The sequence below is a fragment of the Pinus tabuliformis genome, chromosome X (assembly GCF_031772625.1).
Source record: "Pinus tabuliformis cultivar Carrire ecotype Pingquan chromosome X, CPIR1, whole genome shotgun sequence".
Lineage (NCBI taxonomy): Eukaryota > Viridiplantae > Streptophyta > Pinopsida > Pinales > Pinaceae > Pinus > Pinus tabuliformis.
This window is the reverse complement of record NC_142308.1, coordinates 700503390-700524242: the sequence shown is the minus strand read 5'-3', so window position 1 is coordinate 700524242 and position 20853 is coordinate 700503390. Positions and strand designations below refer to the sequence as shown.

At 40.2% G+C, this 20853-nt stretch overlaps 1 protein-coding gene across 1 annotated transcript in view; it reads right to left on the bottom strand.

Annotated features, from left to right (window-relative positions):
- LOC149141915 (phosphoribosylformylglycinamidine synthase) overlaps positions 1–20853 on the bottom strand; it is a 331659-nt gene that overhangs the window by 52640 nt on the left and 258166 nt on the right. The window contains exon 4 of the mRNA XM_089448663.1: positions 18369–18452. Within this exon, the coding sequence (XP_089304789.1) occupies positions 18369–18452 (84 nt within the window). The remainder of the gene's footprint in view (positions 1–18368; positions 18453–20853) is intronic.

The window sequence follows — 20853 nt, the reverse complement described above, 5'->3', positions numbered from 1 at the left end:
GTTCTTCCTGGACAAATGAGGTATTAGGGAGTCCTTCACACCATCTAGGATGATCAATCTCGCCTTCATATCCAATTCCTCGTACACTTCCAACTCCTTAGGGTCAATTGGCTTCTTAATAACTTTCTTGGCGAATTCCCAGAACCTGTTAACCTGCAAGACCAACTTGATCCTTTCTTTCCATGGACTATAGTTGGACAACCCTTCCAACCTGTCCTCATACCAGAGACCAACCTACAACTTCGACATTTTAGTGATCCCTTCACCTATAATGTGACCAACTCCCTCTTAAGTTGTACTTCGTTATGCACATTCTCATTCAATGGCCCTTCAAAGTAGCTCTGATACCATGTCATTTTTCCACAATACTGGTGTCTAGGATAGAATCTTAAATCATTGATGCTACCAAACCAAGTATCACAACAAGTCTACTTTGAACAATGGAATATAAACAACAGTAAATCTACTAGTGCACAAAATATACACAACGTTTTACAAAATTATGTACAATAACCCAATCTTTGTTATATTAATCCATCAAATATAATACAATAGTCTAGGGCTCTTGTACCAGGGATAATGGCCCAAAAAAATCCACTAGTACAAGGATAAAAAATACAAGATACTCTAACAATCTAGCTGATGTAGCATGCAATCACAACTTATTTGTTGTATCTTGTACACCTGTAGGTCCTTCACTTTTGTTCTGCAACCCTTGCCTCTATCAATGCTCCAAGTTCATCTGGCCACTGAATCTTGGCTATCCAATCTGCTCTCTCGTTGATCGTTAGTCCATCAACACATCAACACATCGAGACTCCTATCGAGTTGTTCACAACTCTGTTTGTGAACAACCTTCAACTACCCACTACTGCTCCTCAGCTACTTCTTCCCACTACAGTCTTCTTGCGCTGCTCCAATGAAAACTAACATAGGGTAGGAGGGCTTCCACCTATCACCATCAAATGTCGCTTCTCCAATGATGAACACGGGCTACAACAATCTGCTCCTCTGGCTGGTCAAACCTTGAGCTACGACAATTGCCACTCCTAGTAGCCAAGAGTCCTTCCCTGTGCTACACTTAGGACTCATACTTGGGCACTCTCACGCTTCCCTCCAATAGTCCTCAAATGCACAATACCAACAAACAACTTTCCCAACCTATGACACCATCCACCTGCATCAAATCAACTCAAAAATACCAGCAAACCTACATACCTCATGTCATCAAGGGTTGGTGCAAATTGTTGTAGGGATAAACTCTGGTTAGGGCTTGTTAGCATGTTGCAGCAACCCTCTTTTCATGCCTTCCAGACCTCCTAAACCATGCAACCTCCCCCCAAACAATCCCTCCAACAACTTGCTGCCCTCCAGCCTTCTTCTAGGCCTCAAAACCCAACCAACCAGCCACCTGTCACCCAAAACAAACTTGCAGCGCTAGCTGAAAGTTCTCGATCCCCTGAACAAGACAAATAAGGCCTGCGACCTAGCTGTAGGTGCTCCTCATCAATACAACCTGTTGTAGGAGAGAGTATGCCACCAAAAACAACCCCAAAACACCATGCAATCTGCCCTCAACAACAACGACAACCTCTTGAAGCTTTTCGGCCCTAAAAGAGAAACAAAGAGAGCAAAACAAGCTCTCCTCTTCCACGTCTAGCCTTTGCTCCAATTCAGTTGCTTGAGAAGTGTTTTTTCTATGAATTGATGCTCATTTGAATGTGAGGAATGACCCCCAACATCACTCCCTTTTATACTAACTCATATGGTGTCTCCAACATGTCTTGTGGCACACAATTACACTAGGACGACCTGCTCTAGGTGCCACAAAACCCACCAACAATCTTCAAAAATTAATATCTCATGATAGACAACTCAAATTCGAGTGATCCTTGTTGCTACCAGTTGCCCTCGGGGTCCTCTACCAACTCAAATCATCACATGTCCAAAACTCCTCACAGATTCACACCCACAAGCTTGGGTGCAACGCCAACAAAGTTCTTTTGTGGCGCTCCAACCTCCAAAATCCGAACCCTAAGGCTTGGGGTACATCCCAAGCTACCAAAAATCAACAAGAAGAGGCATTTAAAATTTTAAAATAACAATTACAATTATATTTGCTTCTTATGTGGTCGATTTTTAATTTCTTTATTTTTTTTGTGCCCTAGGTTCAAATTCAAGTTCAAAGTTTCAAGAAAAATGTTGAGGAATTTGGACCCTATGTGGGAATATGATGAACTTGATCTTGTACTCGAGAAGGGAGGGTCAATACACAATATTTGACTTGCAAGTTGTGTGGTAAACATATGTTAGGGGGTGTCAACAGATTAAAATTCCATCTGGGGCAAATTTCGGGGCAAAATATAGAACTTTGCCCAAATGTAACCCCAGAAACCATCCGACAGGCCCCTAAATCACTACATGATAAAGATGATGCCAAAGACAACGAGGAAATAATAAAAAGTCAACTTGTAGGGGCCTTAGGAGTGGGGAGAAGTGAGAGTGGTTCTTCAACATCACAATCCACACCCATGTGGCCTAACCCCTCAGCTTTCTCATCTTTTTTTGTTCCTAGAACCACACCTAGTGCACAACCTAGGATCAAATGGCCAATTAATAAAAAGGAAAAGGAGGAAGCTGACAGGTTGGTCAGTAAGTGCCTTCTACGGAGTGATGTTCCTTTCAACATTGCCAAGACCAACCCATTCTACCAACCTATGTTTGATGTTTTTGTTGTTGTTGGCCTGGGGTACAAAGCCCCTACCTTTGCGGAGTTGAGAGGGCCTCTTCTTCAAAATGAAAACTTTGATTGCATTGCTAGACTTGGAGGAGTTTAGGGCATCATGGGAACACACTGGATGCACAATGATTTTAGATGGTTGGGTTGACTACAAGGGTAGGAGCCTTCTTAACTTCTTGGTTAGTTGTTCCAAGGGGATAATGTTTATGAAATCTGTTGATGCATATGCACAAATTAAAGATGCACGTTTATTATGTGAGTTGCTATACACCATTCAAGAAGTAGGTCCACAAAATCTTGTCCAAGTCATAATGGACGACGCTGAAAATTATGTTGCTACTGGTAGGTTGCTTAAGGAGAGGTATCCTAACTTGTTTTGGGCACCTTGTGTTGCACATTGTATTGACTTGATGCTGGAGGATATAGAGAAGATTCCCTTCATGAGGGATATTGTTGAATCATCCAAGAGCATAACAAAATTTATATATAACCATGCATTTGTGCTTAGCTTTATGAGAAGATTCACCAACAACAAAGAGTTAGTGCATCCTGCCATTACACGATTTGCCACGAGTTTCACATTTCTTCAGTCTTTGTTGAATTTTATGTGGGATGTGAAGACCATGTTTCTTTCACAAGATTACATGCTTTATCTATTAGCCACAAGCCGAAGGGAGAGGGCATATGCATATTAGTTTCATATGATCAGAGCTTTTGGCAGGAGTGGAGGAGGTGTGTGCCATTTCAGAACCTTTGGTAAGGGTTCTTCGGTTGGTTGACGGAGACAAGGCAACAATGGGCTACTTGTATGAGGCCATGGATAGGGCCAAAGAAGCCATTCGTGCCTATTATGAAGATAAGGGGGACAAGGGATTTGAGAAACAACAGTTGGTATGGAGAGTAATTGATGAGCGATGGAACAATACCGTCCATCGCCCCGTTCATGCTGCATGTATTTATTTGAACCCCACATTTTCTTACTCATATGGTTTTAGATTTGATGCTGAGGTGATGGATGGATTCCTCACTTGTGTTGAGAGGATGATGGCATCTGAGCAAGAACGTGAAGAAATTTCTAAAGAAATGGAGATATATATGATGGCAGGTGGCACATTTGGTTTTGCCATGGTTGTTAAGAATAGAACGACCAAAATACCAGGTAAGCTTCAGTTTGTTTCAAATTTCAAATTTCATAATCTATTGTCTCTTCATAATTTTCTTCAAGTTTAGAATTTCAATGTTTTAACTTTTTTTTTTATGTTTCTCTTTTTTTCTTTTAATTTGTAGATGCTTGGTGGACAAGCTATGGTGGCAAAGTACCCCATATCCAAAAGCTTGCCATTCGAGTGCTCAACCAAACATGCAGTTCCTCTAGGTGTGAGCACAACTAGAGTGTATCTGACAAAATACACAACAAAAAGTGTAATAGGCAAAAAAAAATCGAATTAAATTTTTGAATTCATTATAAATTATAAATTATTATTTTTAAAATTTAAATTTTCTAAGTACTAATTTACAGTCTATGACCCTACTGCAGGTTGGAGTCACAGTGCCTCAATAACATGGTCTACATCTACTACAATCTCTAATTGTAAGTGAGACAACTTCAAAAAACCCCTAACCTGGAACCCATATCATTGGACCATATTGACACCATTGTTGCATGGAGGGTTGAGATTGAGCGTCCTATCATGGACTCAGTCCCTGATGTTGAGAAATCTAGGGGTAGTTAGAATAGGTGATTTCTCTTATTTTGATAACTACTTGTGATGTATTTTTACTTAAACTTGATTAGCTTCTTCTTTCACTTGATTATAATTAGTGTTCTTATCATCAAACAACTACCAAACAATAAAGAACAATGAGACAAGAGGACACAATACGTAGGCTATCAGCTAGGGTTAAAACCTCTCCTCTTGAGAGGAAAACCCACAAGAATTCTTCTCTTCTTATAGAATCTTCAAATGACAAATTCCAAGACCTAAGACTCTTGTCAAAGACCCCTCCAAGACCAAGTCAAACATCTTCTTAATGAACTTTTTTTTCAGCTACTTCGACCCAACAACTTCCAACAACTTCAACAATTTCTAGCTACTTCGACCCAACAAATTCCAGCAACTTCGACCCCCAGTAACTTGCCAGCAACTTCGACTTTCCCATCAACTTTCTAGCACTACGACTTTCCCATCAACTTTCTAGCACTTCGACTTGCCCAACAATTTTCCAGCACTTCAACTTGCCCAACAACTTTCTAGAACTTCGACTTTCCCAACAACTTTCTAGCACTGTGACTTGCCCAACAACTTTCCAACACTTCAACTTGCCCAATAACTTTCCAACACTTTGACTTGCCAAACAATTTTCCAGCACTTTGACTTGCCCAAAAATTTTCTAGCACTTCGACTTGCCCAACAATTTTCCAGCACTTCGACTTGTTGTAGTAAGGTTTCCCTAATCTTTGCATGTGTGAGAAGATAGCCCAAAAACAATATTCAAAGATTTCGTTCCTTTAGTCTTCTTTGCCCTTCCTTAGTTCAGTATCTCTTCTTTGCCCTTCTTCTCTTCCTTGATCGAATTTCTTGTGGTAAGTGAGTGCTATTCAAGTGAGGTCGATGTCTCTTATATATAGGCTTCTTTGAGGGTCAAATTGTTGTCCATGAGGCCGATCCTCCTTGTAGGCCGACTTGCTTGACAGGGTCTTGGAGGGTCTTTATGACACTTTTGACTTTTCACAAATTTCTTTACAAGATACAACATGCCCAAAGGGGTCTTACATGTATGACAATGACTCTTTTGACTTCATTATTCTATGACAAATCTACAAATAAATTTACCTTGAGCATGAAACCCATGCATCATGAATGACAATAATAAATTTCTTCTCTTTTTAATATCAAATACATAAAATCATGATTACAATAGACATTATGAAGACCGAACCTAGTTACAAATTTCAACACTCCATCTTAACTAGGGAGGTATTTATAATCCATACATGGTACTTGGACATTCTCAAACTGAAGAATTCTCATAAGAAGAGTTAGATTGGTAAGCCATCTCATAAGCTATTATTTCAGCTTATCTCATTGCATCTCATCATACCAACCAACATTGTCACATAGCAAGGCCTTGATTAACAACTCTATTTGTCCACAAGATCAGAGCACAATGTTGGCGAGATAATGACTGATAGACACCATCATCATTATCTCTTATGACACATACCCCACTCGGGTGTTCAAAGGGTACGTCCTTTTAGGACAATTCCTGTCTTCGAATAATACATCCTCAAGGAATTTCCTCTTAGACTACTCTTATCTATTGGATGCCCTACCACATCCTCAAAGAGTATCGAAAACCAAATGCTTACCCAATCCTCCATTCTTTCTTCATAACATGTAGACAAGAATGATGTGTCTATCTCTCCCTCTAAACTAGGGAGGATATACTCATTCCTATAAAAGGAATATTGTAATGTCCCTTCTTAATTATTTTCGCTAAGGTGACAAAAACAATTTTGTTAATTTTGTCATTTTTGGCTTAATGCAAATTTAGGTGAAGAAACTTAGGGAAAAGGAGGTCGATGTGCATTTTAGTGGAATGTGGGGGCCACACACCCACAAATAATATGCACCCCTTGGAAGGTAGTTCGATTTTCCTAAGTGGGGGGCTAAATTAAAGATGGGACCCACATGAGACTCAAGGGAGCAAGCATAAATAGAAGAAGAGGAGCAATATTTGGGGCCTTTTGATAATTTGAGAACTCATTGTTGCTTTGGCTGTTCAACTGAGCTACAATGTGTTGCTTAGCACAAGACCTTCCCGAGGAGTGAAGCTCACCCATTCTTCGGTGGACGTCGAGTGCCGCCGTAGGAAGGTCTTCCTCTTCATTTGGAGACAGAGAGAGATACGTCCCACAAAGATTTACGTTGCCTTGGTTCAACAGAGATGCAATAGAGGAAGCCATGTTGTCTTGGTGGAGCAAAGGTGTCAGGAATTGGGTGAGAAGTGTTGCAAGAGTGATCCTTGTCCAATTTCCAGCATAGAGGAGTGAATTTACAGCAGGGGAAGGAGCCTAACACTCAAGTCGAATTTCTGAGTTCAAGGGACTGTGTCATCCCCTACTAGACTGTGCAGTATTTGGTGGCTGGGATTTTGTTGGGAGGCTCACTTGGAGGGATTTCCTAGCATTTTGGGGAGTAGGAGACAGTAGTTCCAGCTATAGGTGCATATTTCTGGTTTGTTGGAGGGCCAAGCTCTAGGATGCCGAATTTGGAGGGTCAAAACTAAGGAAAACTCTTTCTGGGTTTTTGGCAAGGAGTACACTCCTAATTTTACATAATTTTCTGGGCAGTTTTGAGGGGGTAAATCAGGGATTGAAGATAGCCAGCAGTGCAGAAACATAGGGCCAACGCGGTTTTCTGGAGAGCAACACTCCTACAGCAGTTGGAGATTTTTTTATTGATCACCTAAGGCTTGTAGCTTGGCTTTTGCAAGCCCATGTGCACCTCTTCCATCTTCTATTGTACTCCAGCCATTATACTTAATGAAAATTGGCCAGTTTGGTGTTTGAGGAGAAATTTCTGTTATATGTGTATTTGCTGAACAAATTTTTGTTTTGAAATTATTGCATGTCTTTGTTATCACTACAAATTTTCCATTAGGAATATTACAGTGGTATCAGAGCATGCTCTTGGCCAGGGTGGGGAACAGTAGCAAGTGATGCCACCTAGATACCAAGGGGTAGTCTTCCAAGGCAGAGGCAGGGGTCGCGTTAGAGACGAAGGCCCAGGCCCATTTTCAGACACCGAGGTGGAGAACTGTAGAGGAGGGATGGACAATCAGGAGGACAATGAGCAACCTAGGCCAATGGGTCAGAACCAAGTTTTGGAGGAGCTACTAAGGACTAATCAGCAGATGATGAGGCAAGGGCAGCTCATGATGCAGTTGGTGATGGGGTTGTTGATGGGTGGAAGGCTCGAGGGAGAGCCTCACGGTGATGGGGGTTTTAGAGTAGGAGGCAACTGTACTTATCAGCTCCCACATACTCCCCAGCGTGGGCAGGCTAGCTGTCCTACTTTATCTCATTTTGTGGAGGAGGCTGAGCCAAAGAGGGAGCCAGACTCGGTTGTAGATTTGGTCCACTCAGTTGCGTCTGGTATTGATGAGTATGAGGGGTTGGATGCCCAGATTAAGCAGGTGATGTCTTTTGGGGAGTACATTCACCTCAAGGAGAGGCGCACTACAGGGGTTGGAGCCCACTACAGAGGGGGAACATCCAACCAGGATGTGGAGAAGTTAGCAGGGAAGGTTACACTTTCGAACTTTGATGGGTCAGCAAAGAGTTCGGCTAGGGTGTGGATCTAGAAGCTAGACACATATTTCCACCTGAACCCCATGCGGCAAGCTGATGCTATACGATTTGCTACTCTTCACTTGGAGGGGGATGCCTAGGAGCGGTGGTATCATGGAGGGGAATACCTAGCATTTGAGTCTTCCTATCAACCACAACCATCTCAAAGCTAAATGTGCCACCTGCCATCCTATATATCTCCATTTCTTTGGAGATTTCTACACAATCTGCTGGAGATCGCACCATCCTCTGAACACGGGTTAAGAATCCATCCATGATCTCAGCATCAAATAAAAACCAACATGGGTAAGAAAATGCGAGGCTCGGGTAGATCCCTGCAGCATGAATGGGGCAATGGAGTGTGTTGTTCCATCGTTCATCAATCACTTCCCATCGGAGGAGTTGTTTCTGAAACCCCTCATCTCCCTTATCATCATAGTAGGCCCGAATGGATTCTTTGGTCTGTCCATGGCCTCATACAAATAGCCCATTACGGGCTTCTCACCATCAACTAATCGAAGAACCTTTACCAAAGGTTCAGTAACAATGCACACCTCATGCACTCCCGCGGAGTGTGTTGTTCCATCGTTCATCAATCACTTCCCATAGGAGGAGTTGTTTCTGAAACCCCTCATCTCCCTTATCATCATAGTAGGCCCGAATGGATTCTTTGGCCTGTCCATGGCCTCATACAAATAGCCCATTACGGGCTTCTCACCATCAACTAATCGAAGAACCTTTGCCAAAGATTCAGTAACAGTGCACACCTCCTTCACTCCCACCCAGAAGTTTTCCTGGTATGAAACTAATCTGCATATGGCCTCTCCTTCTGGTTTGCGGCTAAATGTTAAAGCACGCCACTCCTCTAAAAGAAACATTCTCTTCACATCCCACATAGAATTCAAGAGGGATTAAAGAGATATGAAACTGGTGGCAAACCGTGTAATGGCGGGCCGCACCAACTCCTTGTTGTTGGTGAATTTTCTCATCAAGCTAAGCACAGATGCATGATTATATATAAATTTTGTAATGCTTTTTGATGAGTCAACAATATCTTTGACAAAGGAAATTTTTCCTATGTCCTCCAACATCAAATCAATACAATGTGCAGCACAAGGTGTCAAAAAAAAAGTAGGATGCCTCTCCATAAGCATCTTGCCAACAGCAATATAATTTGCAGCATTTTCCGTTATGACTTGGACAACATGTTCTGCACCCACCTCCAAAATAAACACATCCAGCAAATCACATAATAATTTTGCATCTTTGATATGTGAAGATGCATCAATAGATTTCATAAACATTGTCCCCATGGAAAAACTAACCAAGAAGTTTAAAGGGTTCTCCCCTTTTGGTCAGTCTAACCATATGACATCACAAGTGCATCCTGTTCGTGCCCATGATGCCCTAAACTCCTCCAATATTTTGGTACAGTCAACCTTTTCATCTTGAAGAATGCAGCCTCTAAAGTCATCATAAGAAGGGATTTTTTTTTACCCTGGGCCAACAATTGCAATAGCATCAACAGCGGGCTGGAAAAATGGATTATTCCTTGCAGCGCTGAAAGGAATATCACTCCAAAGGAGAAACTTGCCCAACAACTTGTCAGCTTGTTCTTTCTCATTTTTTTAAGCATTGAAGTAATAGATGGTTGTGAACCAGGCGTGGTTCTAGGAACAAAAAATGATGAGGTAGCTACAGGGTTGGTTGTAGACATTGATGCTAAAGTAGAACCAATGCCACTTCCATATTCAACTCCTAACACTCTCCCTGCTAGTTGCTTCTTCAAATCTGCTTTGGTCACTTTGTCTTGCTCTAATTCTTCCAATGATCTCATGGCTCTTCGGATGATTTCCGCATTTGTATTGGTGCAAGGCCTTACATCACATCCAGGGATTTGTGCAAAGTGATACTTCAATATATAAACCCCCCCTAACATATGCTGCCCACACAACTTGCAAAACAAGTTCATTCTATCAAACCCTCCATCAGGTTCACCAAATTCCCACAAAGGGTCCAATTTCCTTGGCATGTATGTAACTTGGTTGAACTCTTAAGTTTTAATGTAAGATGAAGTTTGAAGTTGAACCTATGGCACAATAAGAATTGCAAGTTAAAAAAATTTAAAAAAAAATTACACACATGACACAACACATTGAGTTTTTGACAAACAAACAAAAAAAACTCAACTCAATCCAACAATAATAGAAAAAATGCACATTCAAACCCAATAAAAAATGATGCAAAAGAATAGAGCACAAGAAAAAATTAAACTAATAAATCTCACAATCAAGTTTTTGCATTTTTGACCAAAATAAACCCTCTCCACTCTATGCAACAAAAACAAAAACAAAAAACACCATCAAATCCACTCAAAAATCATTGGTAATCATTGGGTTATAGAAACCCAAACAAAAACAAGAAAAAAACCAAAACAAAATGGCCAAATTTGGTGCCCATTCCTGGAAACCATGGTTTGCCGAAAAAAATTGGTCCAAACACGAATTTCTCTTGCTTGAGATGCTAAAATCTCCCGTTTTTCTCCTCTTCCGCCCTAGTAGACGCCTTCTTGTCCTCCTCAGCGCTCAAACAACTCTGTTGTCTGCTAAAAATGAGAAAAAACTCATAAATTTGCTTATAAAATGTGATGTCCCGGTGCCAAGCGATTTTTTCCGATCGTATCGCGATTTTTTCAACAATTTTTTGGAAAAATAAACTTTCTAAAATTCACACAATATTATCATCTGAACCAAAAACCGCGATTTTTTTAAAAAATCGTGATAATATCGCGATTTTCGCAACACTGGTTTAGCCTATATGACACAAGTCAAGACTAGAACATCCATATGATGCTACAAAAATTAACAAGACCAACCCTTCCACAGGGTCAAACCTCTCTTAGCCCAACAAGAACCTCGGTCCAGCCTTCCTTAGCTGCGACCTCCTTCAGCCCTCCTAAACCACGGAAATACTCAGCCTCTTAGCTGTCCTTCGCTGTCTCCCTTTTAGACCTGCAGATAGATCAGTTTTAGCCCTACACACAAGAAAAAAATCCTTTATGCTCCTTGTCCACTAGCCTCTCCATTGACTACTTCATTTATACTTGTACAAGGGGTGTGAAACCCCAAGGGTCCTATCTTTTAGCCTTGCTGGCCAACCTGAGCCGACTTGACACTTTATGCCAACAATAATTAAAATTAAATATTAAATGTTTTTCCTTCTGTGCAAAACTCTAGCAAACAAACCAGAATGCCCCAAGGACTTTTCCAATCAGAAATACCTTCCAAGAAACCGAATTTCAACACATAAGTGGAGAGAGGATGGAGATAAAGGGAAATTGCCAGAAGTTATGAAAAGGAATAACAAATACTGGACAAATTTCAAAAGCTCATATCAATGTACAGGTGGCAAACAGTAAGGTTCTAATTTTATTGTGAGCCAAACAGCAACAGCAGCTACACAAACTGGAATGTTTGGACTATTTTGGACTCTTGGAGGTTTCTGTTGAAGAATCTAAGGCAAACATATTTAAGATGATTCTTCTTAGCATGATAACAATTTGTGAAGTATTCATACAATTTATCTTAGCTTGATGTTTCCTTTATTATTAGTGTGTGTATGTTAGCTTCATCAAACTGCTATCAAAACAAAAGAGACAAGAACACAAATATTTGGCTTTCTGCCAGGGCCAAAACCTCTCTCTCTTGGAGAGGAAAACCCATGCGAAATTCTTCTTATAGAGATTCCATTGACAAATACCAAGACCATGACCCTTGATACAATCTGCCTCTCCAAGACCAAGACATCAATCCTCTGCTCCATAAATGCTGAGATCTTCATGACTGCTGCACCATTGAAGTCATCACTGCTGCATCTTTCTTATATCAATGAGATCTATTGAGATCATTACTACTGCATCATGATTGCTCCAGAGATTATCACCGAGGTGATCTCTATACCTTCATTGAGAACATGATCTTCAAGAACAAGATCATACCTTACTGTAGATTGAGATGAGATCATGATCCTCATCATCATCATTATGCCGAGACTGTGATCATCATGGTAATTACTGCTTCCTTTTAGCATATTAATACTGCAGCCCTTTACACCATGTATAACCCTCGACACTGTCCCTTGATATGCTTGTGATCACAGTTATTACTGAAACATAATTATGCCGAGACCATATTCATGACTCATATAGTATCTATATATATATAAATGCCGAGACTTATCCATTGACTGCGTATGGAGTAAGTGCTGTAGTGAGAGCACTGACATATATATGATCTAAGACTGTCAGAAGACTAAGTATTCCTCACTGTAATGCTGAGACTGTGCCTCTTGTTTACCCATGCAAAGATTGCAGTGATGCCACTCATTCATAGACCTGATCTATTGTCTTTCTATAATGTGAGGTCATCCTCCTTCCATCCGAGGGCTAATCTTCTTGCTTCCATCCAAGAGCTAGTCTTCCTGCTTCCATCAGAGAGCTAGTCTTCCTGCACCTTATACCCATCCGAGGTGTAGTCAGACTCTCCTTGCTCTAATGCGAATCTGCTCCAAAATCACAAAAGGGATTGCGAGTTGTGTCCCTTCTTATTTTCGGATCCTCTGCACCCATCTTCACACGAAATGTCAGAGAAAATGTGAACTCTTGTTGTGTGATTTGCGCTGACCCTAAGTGGGTATTTATAGTGGTTTGTGCCACATATTTGAGCCGACGTGAACGTGTGAACGGACGTGTCTATTCCCTTGAGCCGACATGACTTTTATTTATGCATTTAATTCATTTTGGAGCCGACATTAAGATCTCTTCGTTGTTTTGCTTGTAGGCTTCGGTGAGCTTGCTCTTGGAGGATTGTTCTTGGTCTTGGAGGGCTGTTACACACTGTTGAAGACTTGTATACATATACATGAACTCATGAAGAGTTTCTTTACATATGACATGACTCTTTGACATATAAATAAAATCCTAAAGACATCAAGAAGAAGTATTTTACCTAGTGACACTTCTTGCTCATGAAACTCATGAAGCAAGATATACAAAAATAATTTATTCTCAAAGATCATGTCATTATGAAGACCGAACCTAGTTACATTTTCTTCAACAGTTTCTTGGGAGGCAGAATTGTAATCGTCAGTCACATGCATGATGGTGGAGTAAATGTCTAGACAGCAATCTGATCCTCAAAAAAAGGCAGTCTTATCACTAAGTTGCATATTCCAGGTAACTAAGATATGGATTTAATGCTAAACAACTTATACTTAGCGTGATTACTTATTTGTGGAAAGGGTCAAGAAATTGGCGGAAGCTCAAATGGTATTTTAAAACAGTTAGAAAAGTTTCAGCCAGAAGATAACTCTAATATCTGTGTCACTGCATACCAAAAAAGGTTGGATGGTCGACTCAGGCAAGAAAAATAAGTTTTTAGGCTCTGGGAAAAAACTCATGCAAAAAGGAACTATGCTGCGGGGGAGCGCCCCCCCCCCTCGAACCCGCTCCCGAATCACGCTCCGGGCGGGAGCGGCTCGGGAGCGCGCTCCCAAAATCGCTCCCGGACGGGAGCGATTTTCGGGAGCGCGCTCCCTTAAAAAAATTTGCGCTCCCTGGTCTGTTCGGAAGCGATTTAGGGAGCGATCGCTCCGGCGCTCCCGGAGCGATTTTTAATGCCCGGGAGCGATTCGCGCGGGGCCGGGAGCGGGTCGGCGGAGAAAAAAAAAAAAAAGAAAATCCCCGAACCCAAAAAAAAATTAAATTTAAAAAAAAAAAAATTGGTTTTAAAAAGCCAATGGGCCAAAAAAAATTCATTGTTACTTCATTGAGATTGAGTTTGGAGCTAGAGCAAGAGCAAAGGAGCGAGGAGCAAATGCTGAGGAGCGAGGAGCAAGTGCCAAGGAGCGAGGAGCAAGCCTGCAGAGGTAAGTAACTTAGTAATTTAGTTAGTTTAGCTGGTTAGGTAGTAATTTAGTTAATTTAATTTAGCTTATTGAGTTTAAAAATAATGTATTTAAATCAAATTAATAAATTAAATTAATTGATCCCAATAAATTAAATTAATTTGCAGATTCAAGAATCAAAACCCTACAAACATCAAACACCATGGACCTGGCTATATTTCTTGGCATTTTCCTCTTCCTGGTCCCTTTTATGGTTATTATGGTGCTGGAGAGTAGGAAACGGAGGGGCCAGGCTCAAACTGAAGAGGGGGATGAAGAAGCCGGAGAAAGTCAAATGGGTGAAAACCCCAGTGAGGAGGAGCTGGAGGAAGGTGAACATGACCCTCAAAAAACTAAACAAGACCAAACTCCATTGTGGAAATATGTTAACAGGGTTGAAACAGGGAGAGGGGGTGGAACCACTAAATTTCATTGCCCCCATTGCAACACTGATTACACAGGTTCATACACCCGTGCTAGAAGACACCTCTGCGGGAAAAGGCCATGGGATGGAGAGAAACAAATAGGAACCAAAACTTGTACAGCGGTGTCAACAGCGGAGAGAGCCAAATACATAAGGGAAGAGGAGGAAGCCCAATACAGAACAAAAAAATCAAAGGGTTTCTTTGAACCAAGCTCACAATCACAAAGAACTCCTTCAGCATCCTCCCAAGGCAGTGGATATGGACATGGAGGCACAGGGTCATCATCTTTAAGGCGTAGAACCATATCAGATTTCCTTAATGAGGGGTGTAGGAATGATGTGGATTCAAAAGTTTACAAGTTTCTCTATGCATGTGAGATACCATTCAATGTTCTTCGCTCACCTTATTGGCACGAAATGGTTTCTGCCATAAATGATGCCCCTAAAGGATACAAGAGCACTGGGTATGACAAGGCAAGAACCGTTGGCCTTGATCATGAAAAAGCAAAAATATCACATTCTTTGAATAAAATGACAAGTTCTTGGACTGACCATGGGGTGTCCATTGTATCTGATGGATGGACAAATATAAAAGGCAAGCCATTGATAAGTGTTCTTGCTGTGTCTGTTAGTGGTCCCATCTTTCTAGCTGCACATGATTACTCAGACAAGTTCAAGACCGCCATCAGCAGAAGCATTACTTGAAACAATTGAGCGTATTGGCCCATACAATGTCATCCAAGTCATCACTGATAATGCTCCTAATTGTAAGGCAGCGGGAGCAATTATTCAGGATAAATACCCCAACATATTTTGGTCTGGATGTTTCGTTCACACATTGAACCTTCTGTTGCATGATATTGTCAAAAACAAAAATGAACAATACCAATGGATTGGTAATTTGTACAAGAAAGGCAAACAAATGATAAAATTTATTACAAATCATAGCAATACCCATGGCCTTTTCCGCAGTCACTCGAGATTGGAGTTGCTGAAGATTGCGAAGACTAGATTTGGTAGCTATTACCTCACCTTCAGGCGCCTTTTGAAGGTAAGAGAGGCATTAGCTAGCATGGTATCAAGTCCACATTGGCAGGTGTTAAAGGAAAGGCTACAAATGTAGCTGACATGGCAGGTTTTGAAATGGTGGAGGCGGCCGCTCTTGATGGGTAGTTTTGGACAAGTGTGAGGCAGGTATTGGATTTCACCAAGCCAATTTATCATATGATTCGGTTTGCAGATACAGACAAACCAGTGATTGGCGAGGTGTATGAGCAAATGGATACCATGTTGGGGGAAATAAAAGACATTGTTCATAATAGAGATCCCAACTTGTACAAACTGATTCATGATTGTGTGTGTGAACGGTGGAATAGGCTTAACCTTCCACTACTTTGCTTGGCGTATATCCTTACGCCAAAATACTACTCTACATCTTGGTTGGGCCAACCTGCAGCAGGGGGTGGGGTTAGGACCAAACCCCATTTAGATCCAGAGGTAGCTAAAGGATATTTGGAAGCATTAGAAAAGTTGGTACCTGACAGGGAGGAATGTGCAGCTGTGCGCCTTGAAATAGGCAGATACTTCAGTGGCACTGGTTTGTATGGTAACTTCCATGCAATGGACGACAAAGATAAATTTGAATCTCTCACATGGTGGGAAACATATGGCAGCCACGGACTTTTGCCAAAATTGGCAAAAAAAGTTCATTCACAGGTTGTAAATTCTTCCTCTGCAGAGAGGTGTTGGAGCACCTACAGCTATATACATAATGTGAAAAGAAACAAACTCAATGAAAACCGAGCAGAAAGCTTGGTTTATGTGCACTACAACTTGAGGTTGTTGAGTCATTAATATGATCGGGCTAATGAGGATCCCACATATAAAATTTGGGACAATCACCCAGAGGATGACAATTTGGAGGATGGCATTGTACATATTGAAGAACTAGAAGAGGAACTTGTAAGGGATGAAAATGAAGCAGCTACAGCAGCGATGCCACCTCCACCCCCACCTCCACCATCCAGTAGCAGTGCTCGAGGTCCGAGTCTTGTTCCTTTGCTGTCGCCACCTCCATCTACACCCTCGCGTGGAGGTTCTAGTTTTAGTCGTCGGTCTGTGTGGGAGACTCCTAGAAGACCACCACGACCTGCTTATACTCCTGGAGACTCTCGTGGCAAGGGCCACATGTAGATTTACAGTTTACTTGTCTTTTTTAGTTTCTATTAGACTTTAGTTTTCATAACTGTTGAGTTTTGAGTCCTTGACTCTTGACTCTTGACTCTTTCATATCATAATGATATTTTTTGTAAACATTATATCACTATGACAATGAAAATTTGAAGTTTGAAGTTGGGCCTTGGCAATTATAACTCATTGGTAATGATTGTGAATTATGAATATGATGCTTTGTGAAAGACTAAAGTTGTTTCATTTCATCTCATTATTCATGTTTCATTTTATAAATTTTTAACATTTCATATCATGTTAACAGTTAGAAGTTAGGACTTAGAAATATCTTCGATATTACTTCTTGTAATGGTTAAACTTAGCTTACAAGTACAACTTTGGTGATCAATGATGATAAATGTTATTGAATTTTCAATTCTGAAAGCTTGAAGTTGAAACTTTAAGATTGAATTTGATGAATCATGATTTATAAGACTCAATATGTTGCAGTTGTAATATGTATTTTACTAACTTGTGGACATGGTTGATGACGATTATAATTTCTAGATGATTGATGTGATATGGTTCAATGATCAATCTATGTTTTTTTATGTTTTTTATGTCTAATTCATCATTCTACATGTTTTTGTTGACATATATGTATCAAAAATTAAAAAATATAAAAAAAAAAAAATATATATATATATATATATTTTTAAAAAATCGCTCCCGGATTCGCTCCCAAACCGGGAGCTTCTGAAAATGGTCGCTCCCGCTCCCGTTTTCGCTCCCGCTCCCGCTCCCAAGTAACATTGAAGAGGAAAGAAAGCCATCCCCAAAAGAAAAAGGGCCATGGCTGGCATGCATACAAGGGTTTCTTGAGTTGTCATATCTTTCTTTCTCCTTCTCCACAGGTCACTAAGGCAGTAAGATTGGAGGAATGGGTCTTCTTTATATACAGATTTGAGAGGCAGTCTTAAGGTTAGTCAGTTTTACTATTATTGCAGTCTGGAGCAGCAGAAATCCCTCATCACTCTTCTTTCCCAGGCCTCACATCACTCCCATCACTATGTGCAAAGCAACAATTGGCAGTCTGTCACCTGTCACCCTCTGTGATGCAATCAATCTCTTGGGTGACATCTCATTTGGTGCAATTATGCTTTGTTCTAGGTACTTATATCCATTGGTTGTTCATTGGTTGAGTGGTAATACTGTTTTGTGGTTTCTTACATTCATTTGCTTTGATTTAACATCACTTAAAGTGAACATTTAATTCACTTTCTTCATTGATCAGCTCTTACAAGTGTCTTGCTGGATCTACTCCCAACCATCATAATATTATTTCAAACTTACCCTTGCTCTTGACTGTTTATGAACATGCCAAGTGGGAGTCCTTGTATGCTGATCAATCATCATCTTGGAATTTGTGCAGGGATGTTTTTGGGTTAAATAATGGCAAGCATCTCTTAGGGACATCCCCAGTCCAAATGAAGAGGTCAGGTTGGTTTGCCTATAGTTATTAGGCCAATCTGACTGTGCATATTTGTGTGATAACAATGAACATGTCCATAAGGCCAAACAGCCAATTTACAAGACTTTACATGCAAGTTAAGATTCGGAACTAGTTAACAATAACATTAAAATCAATGTTAAAACATAATAAATGAAAATACTGTACCCATCCAAACAATTCTGTGGCATTATGAGGTCTCTATGAGAGAGAGAGAGAGAGAGAGAACCTGATCACTTGAAACAACTGTCACAGGTCCAATGTTTACAGAGACGTACTTTCCTCTGGATGACAACTTATGTGTCACGCTACCCTGTACAGAATCTTACGATTGTAAACAGACATCCATGGCAAATGATTCGAGAAAATATAGTCTATGCTTGAAACTTGATGCTTACAAGTAGTCAGAGTAGAGGACAGCCATTTGCGACACTGGAAAAAGTATATTATTTAACCATACCACAAGTATTTTACACAATCAAGTGATTAAGGTGGATATAAACTCATCAAACATTAACTGTTACAAATACAAAATAATTATTAATAGCTGAACAAACATGAGATATGATCAACAGCATATTTTCAATTTAATTCAGAGGAAAACTGATAACTCCATGCCCTGCATTACGAATTTCAAATTTGTATTATGATGCATACAATAAAAAATGGAGGGTGTGGAAGTCCCCTAACAAATGTGAGCACAAACTCAAGTACCTATTATGATCATGTCTGAAGACACACAACAGCTAGTAGATCATATTTCTATATTTCTGTACTAAATTATAGCTTGCTAGATAAAGACTCCAGCTGGAAAGCCTTCCCAAAACAAGAGAAAAATACTATAATGCTGGAAATGTTTTAGCAAGTTTGGAAGAATGACAATGGTAGTGTAAATCACAAGACAAATTCACCTGAAAAGACATTGGCCAACCTTGCTAAGCTGATTAAGCATAGAATTCCCATGTTGCCTAGGTGCAAGGCAGCACTAGTAGATCATATTTCTATATTTCTGTACTATGTTATACTTTGCTAGATAAAGACTCCAGCTGGAAAGCCTTCCCAAAACAAGAGCAAAATATCTAATTCTGGAAATGTCCTACCAGGTTTGGAAGAATGGCAATAGTAGTGCAAATCATAAGACAAATTCACCTGCAAAGACATTGGCCAACCTTGCTCAGCTGATTAAGTGTAGAATTCCTATGTTGCCTAGGTGCAAGGGAGATTGTGAGCAAAAGAATGGAACCATCTCCATCTAAATCATGAGCAGATGTTTCCCAACTATCAATGACTACACAGACCCAAAAAAAATTCCACCTCACTTCAAGAAAATGTTGTTGTCAGATAATGCAAGAGTGCAGCATAATTCTATGGGAATAAAAGACAAAGTGCACAAGAAGACAGATTGTGTCAGAAGTATGCGGTATCTGATATGACATGACGTTGATTATTGACTGTGTGTGTGTATGCACGATACTAGGAAAGAGACAAGTATGAGGCAAACTGTGAGGATAACAATGGAGAGAAACAAGAAGAAATTGATGATATACGGGGATCAGCTAAATAAGATTCTGATGATGTGGGAAAAAACAAAATGGCTAGTGAACAAGGATGGACAATGACACTAGATAAGATAAGAAAATTTTATTAATGTCCAACAGACAACCATATAATAGGCCAACGGGACTATGAAGTAGATCAATAAGAGGATACAAAAAATGCTGTTCCTAGAAAAACATCATAAAAACAAATGTCCTTTGTTGAAAAGCAATGTTGCAAATGTCACCAAGGGTCCAAAAAAGACATATCAGCAACAGGAAAATATCGCAAAATATCATCACATTTAAAAAATAGAAAAATATTCAAAAAACAAAAAATTCAAATTTATGCAGCTCTGTCTGCAGGCAGGGTGATATTTTCATGTGTTTTGTGATATTTATGATATTATCACGATATTTTTCACAATGAAACTATCATGTTGTTTACCGGTGATAATATCATTTTGGGGTAAAAATCATGACATCGCTATATCATTGCAATGTTTGCAACACTGTTGAAAAGATATGAAATCTAAAACCTAATAACATGGATCGGGGAAATAGAGCCATAATGCAACTACGTGCAAATACTTTGGAGAACCAAAGAAAAAAGATAATGAATCCCTAGGGAAGATGTCTCGCTTGGGGGGTCAATCAACATCCCCTGATGCTCTCTTTCCTATCATCCTAAGCTAAAGGGAAGAAACTCCTCATAGATAGTAGTCAGAGGATCTGGTAGAGCAGGATGATATGATATATAGCATGTCACAGTATTCAGATGCAATAACCTACATCTGAGCTCTGGAAAAAGTATCCTGACTGCTGGTGTGATGTGAGTTGTCCCAGGATCTAAAGGAAAATATGTTCATAAAGGTCTCATTCGTCAAGCACGAAAGCTGTCTCAAGGTCTTACAAATCTAATGACTATTGTAGCGCTACTTATCTGCCTCTTCATACCTTTGTCTGTTGGAAGCACTGGGAAGAAATCGATAATCATCTTGACGGAATTTGATTCGATCTGGAGTGGGAAAAGTAGGCAGGGTCTAAACCCAACAACCTCGTACAGTTCCAAGCATCTCTAGTCCAAGTAAAAGGAAAAATATGGAGTCTAGGACTTCACGAAAAGGAAATAAAACTATGAGGCCCCTGAAAATGAAGTTCTCCTCTATCTTAGCCTCA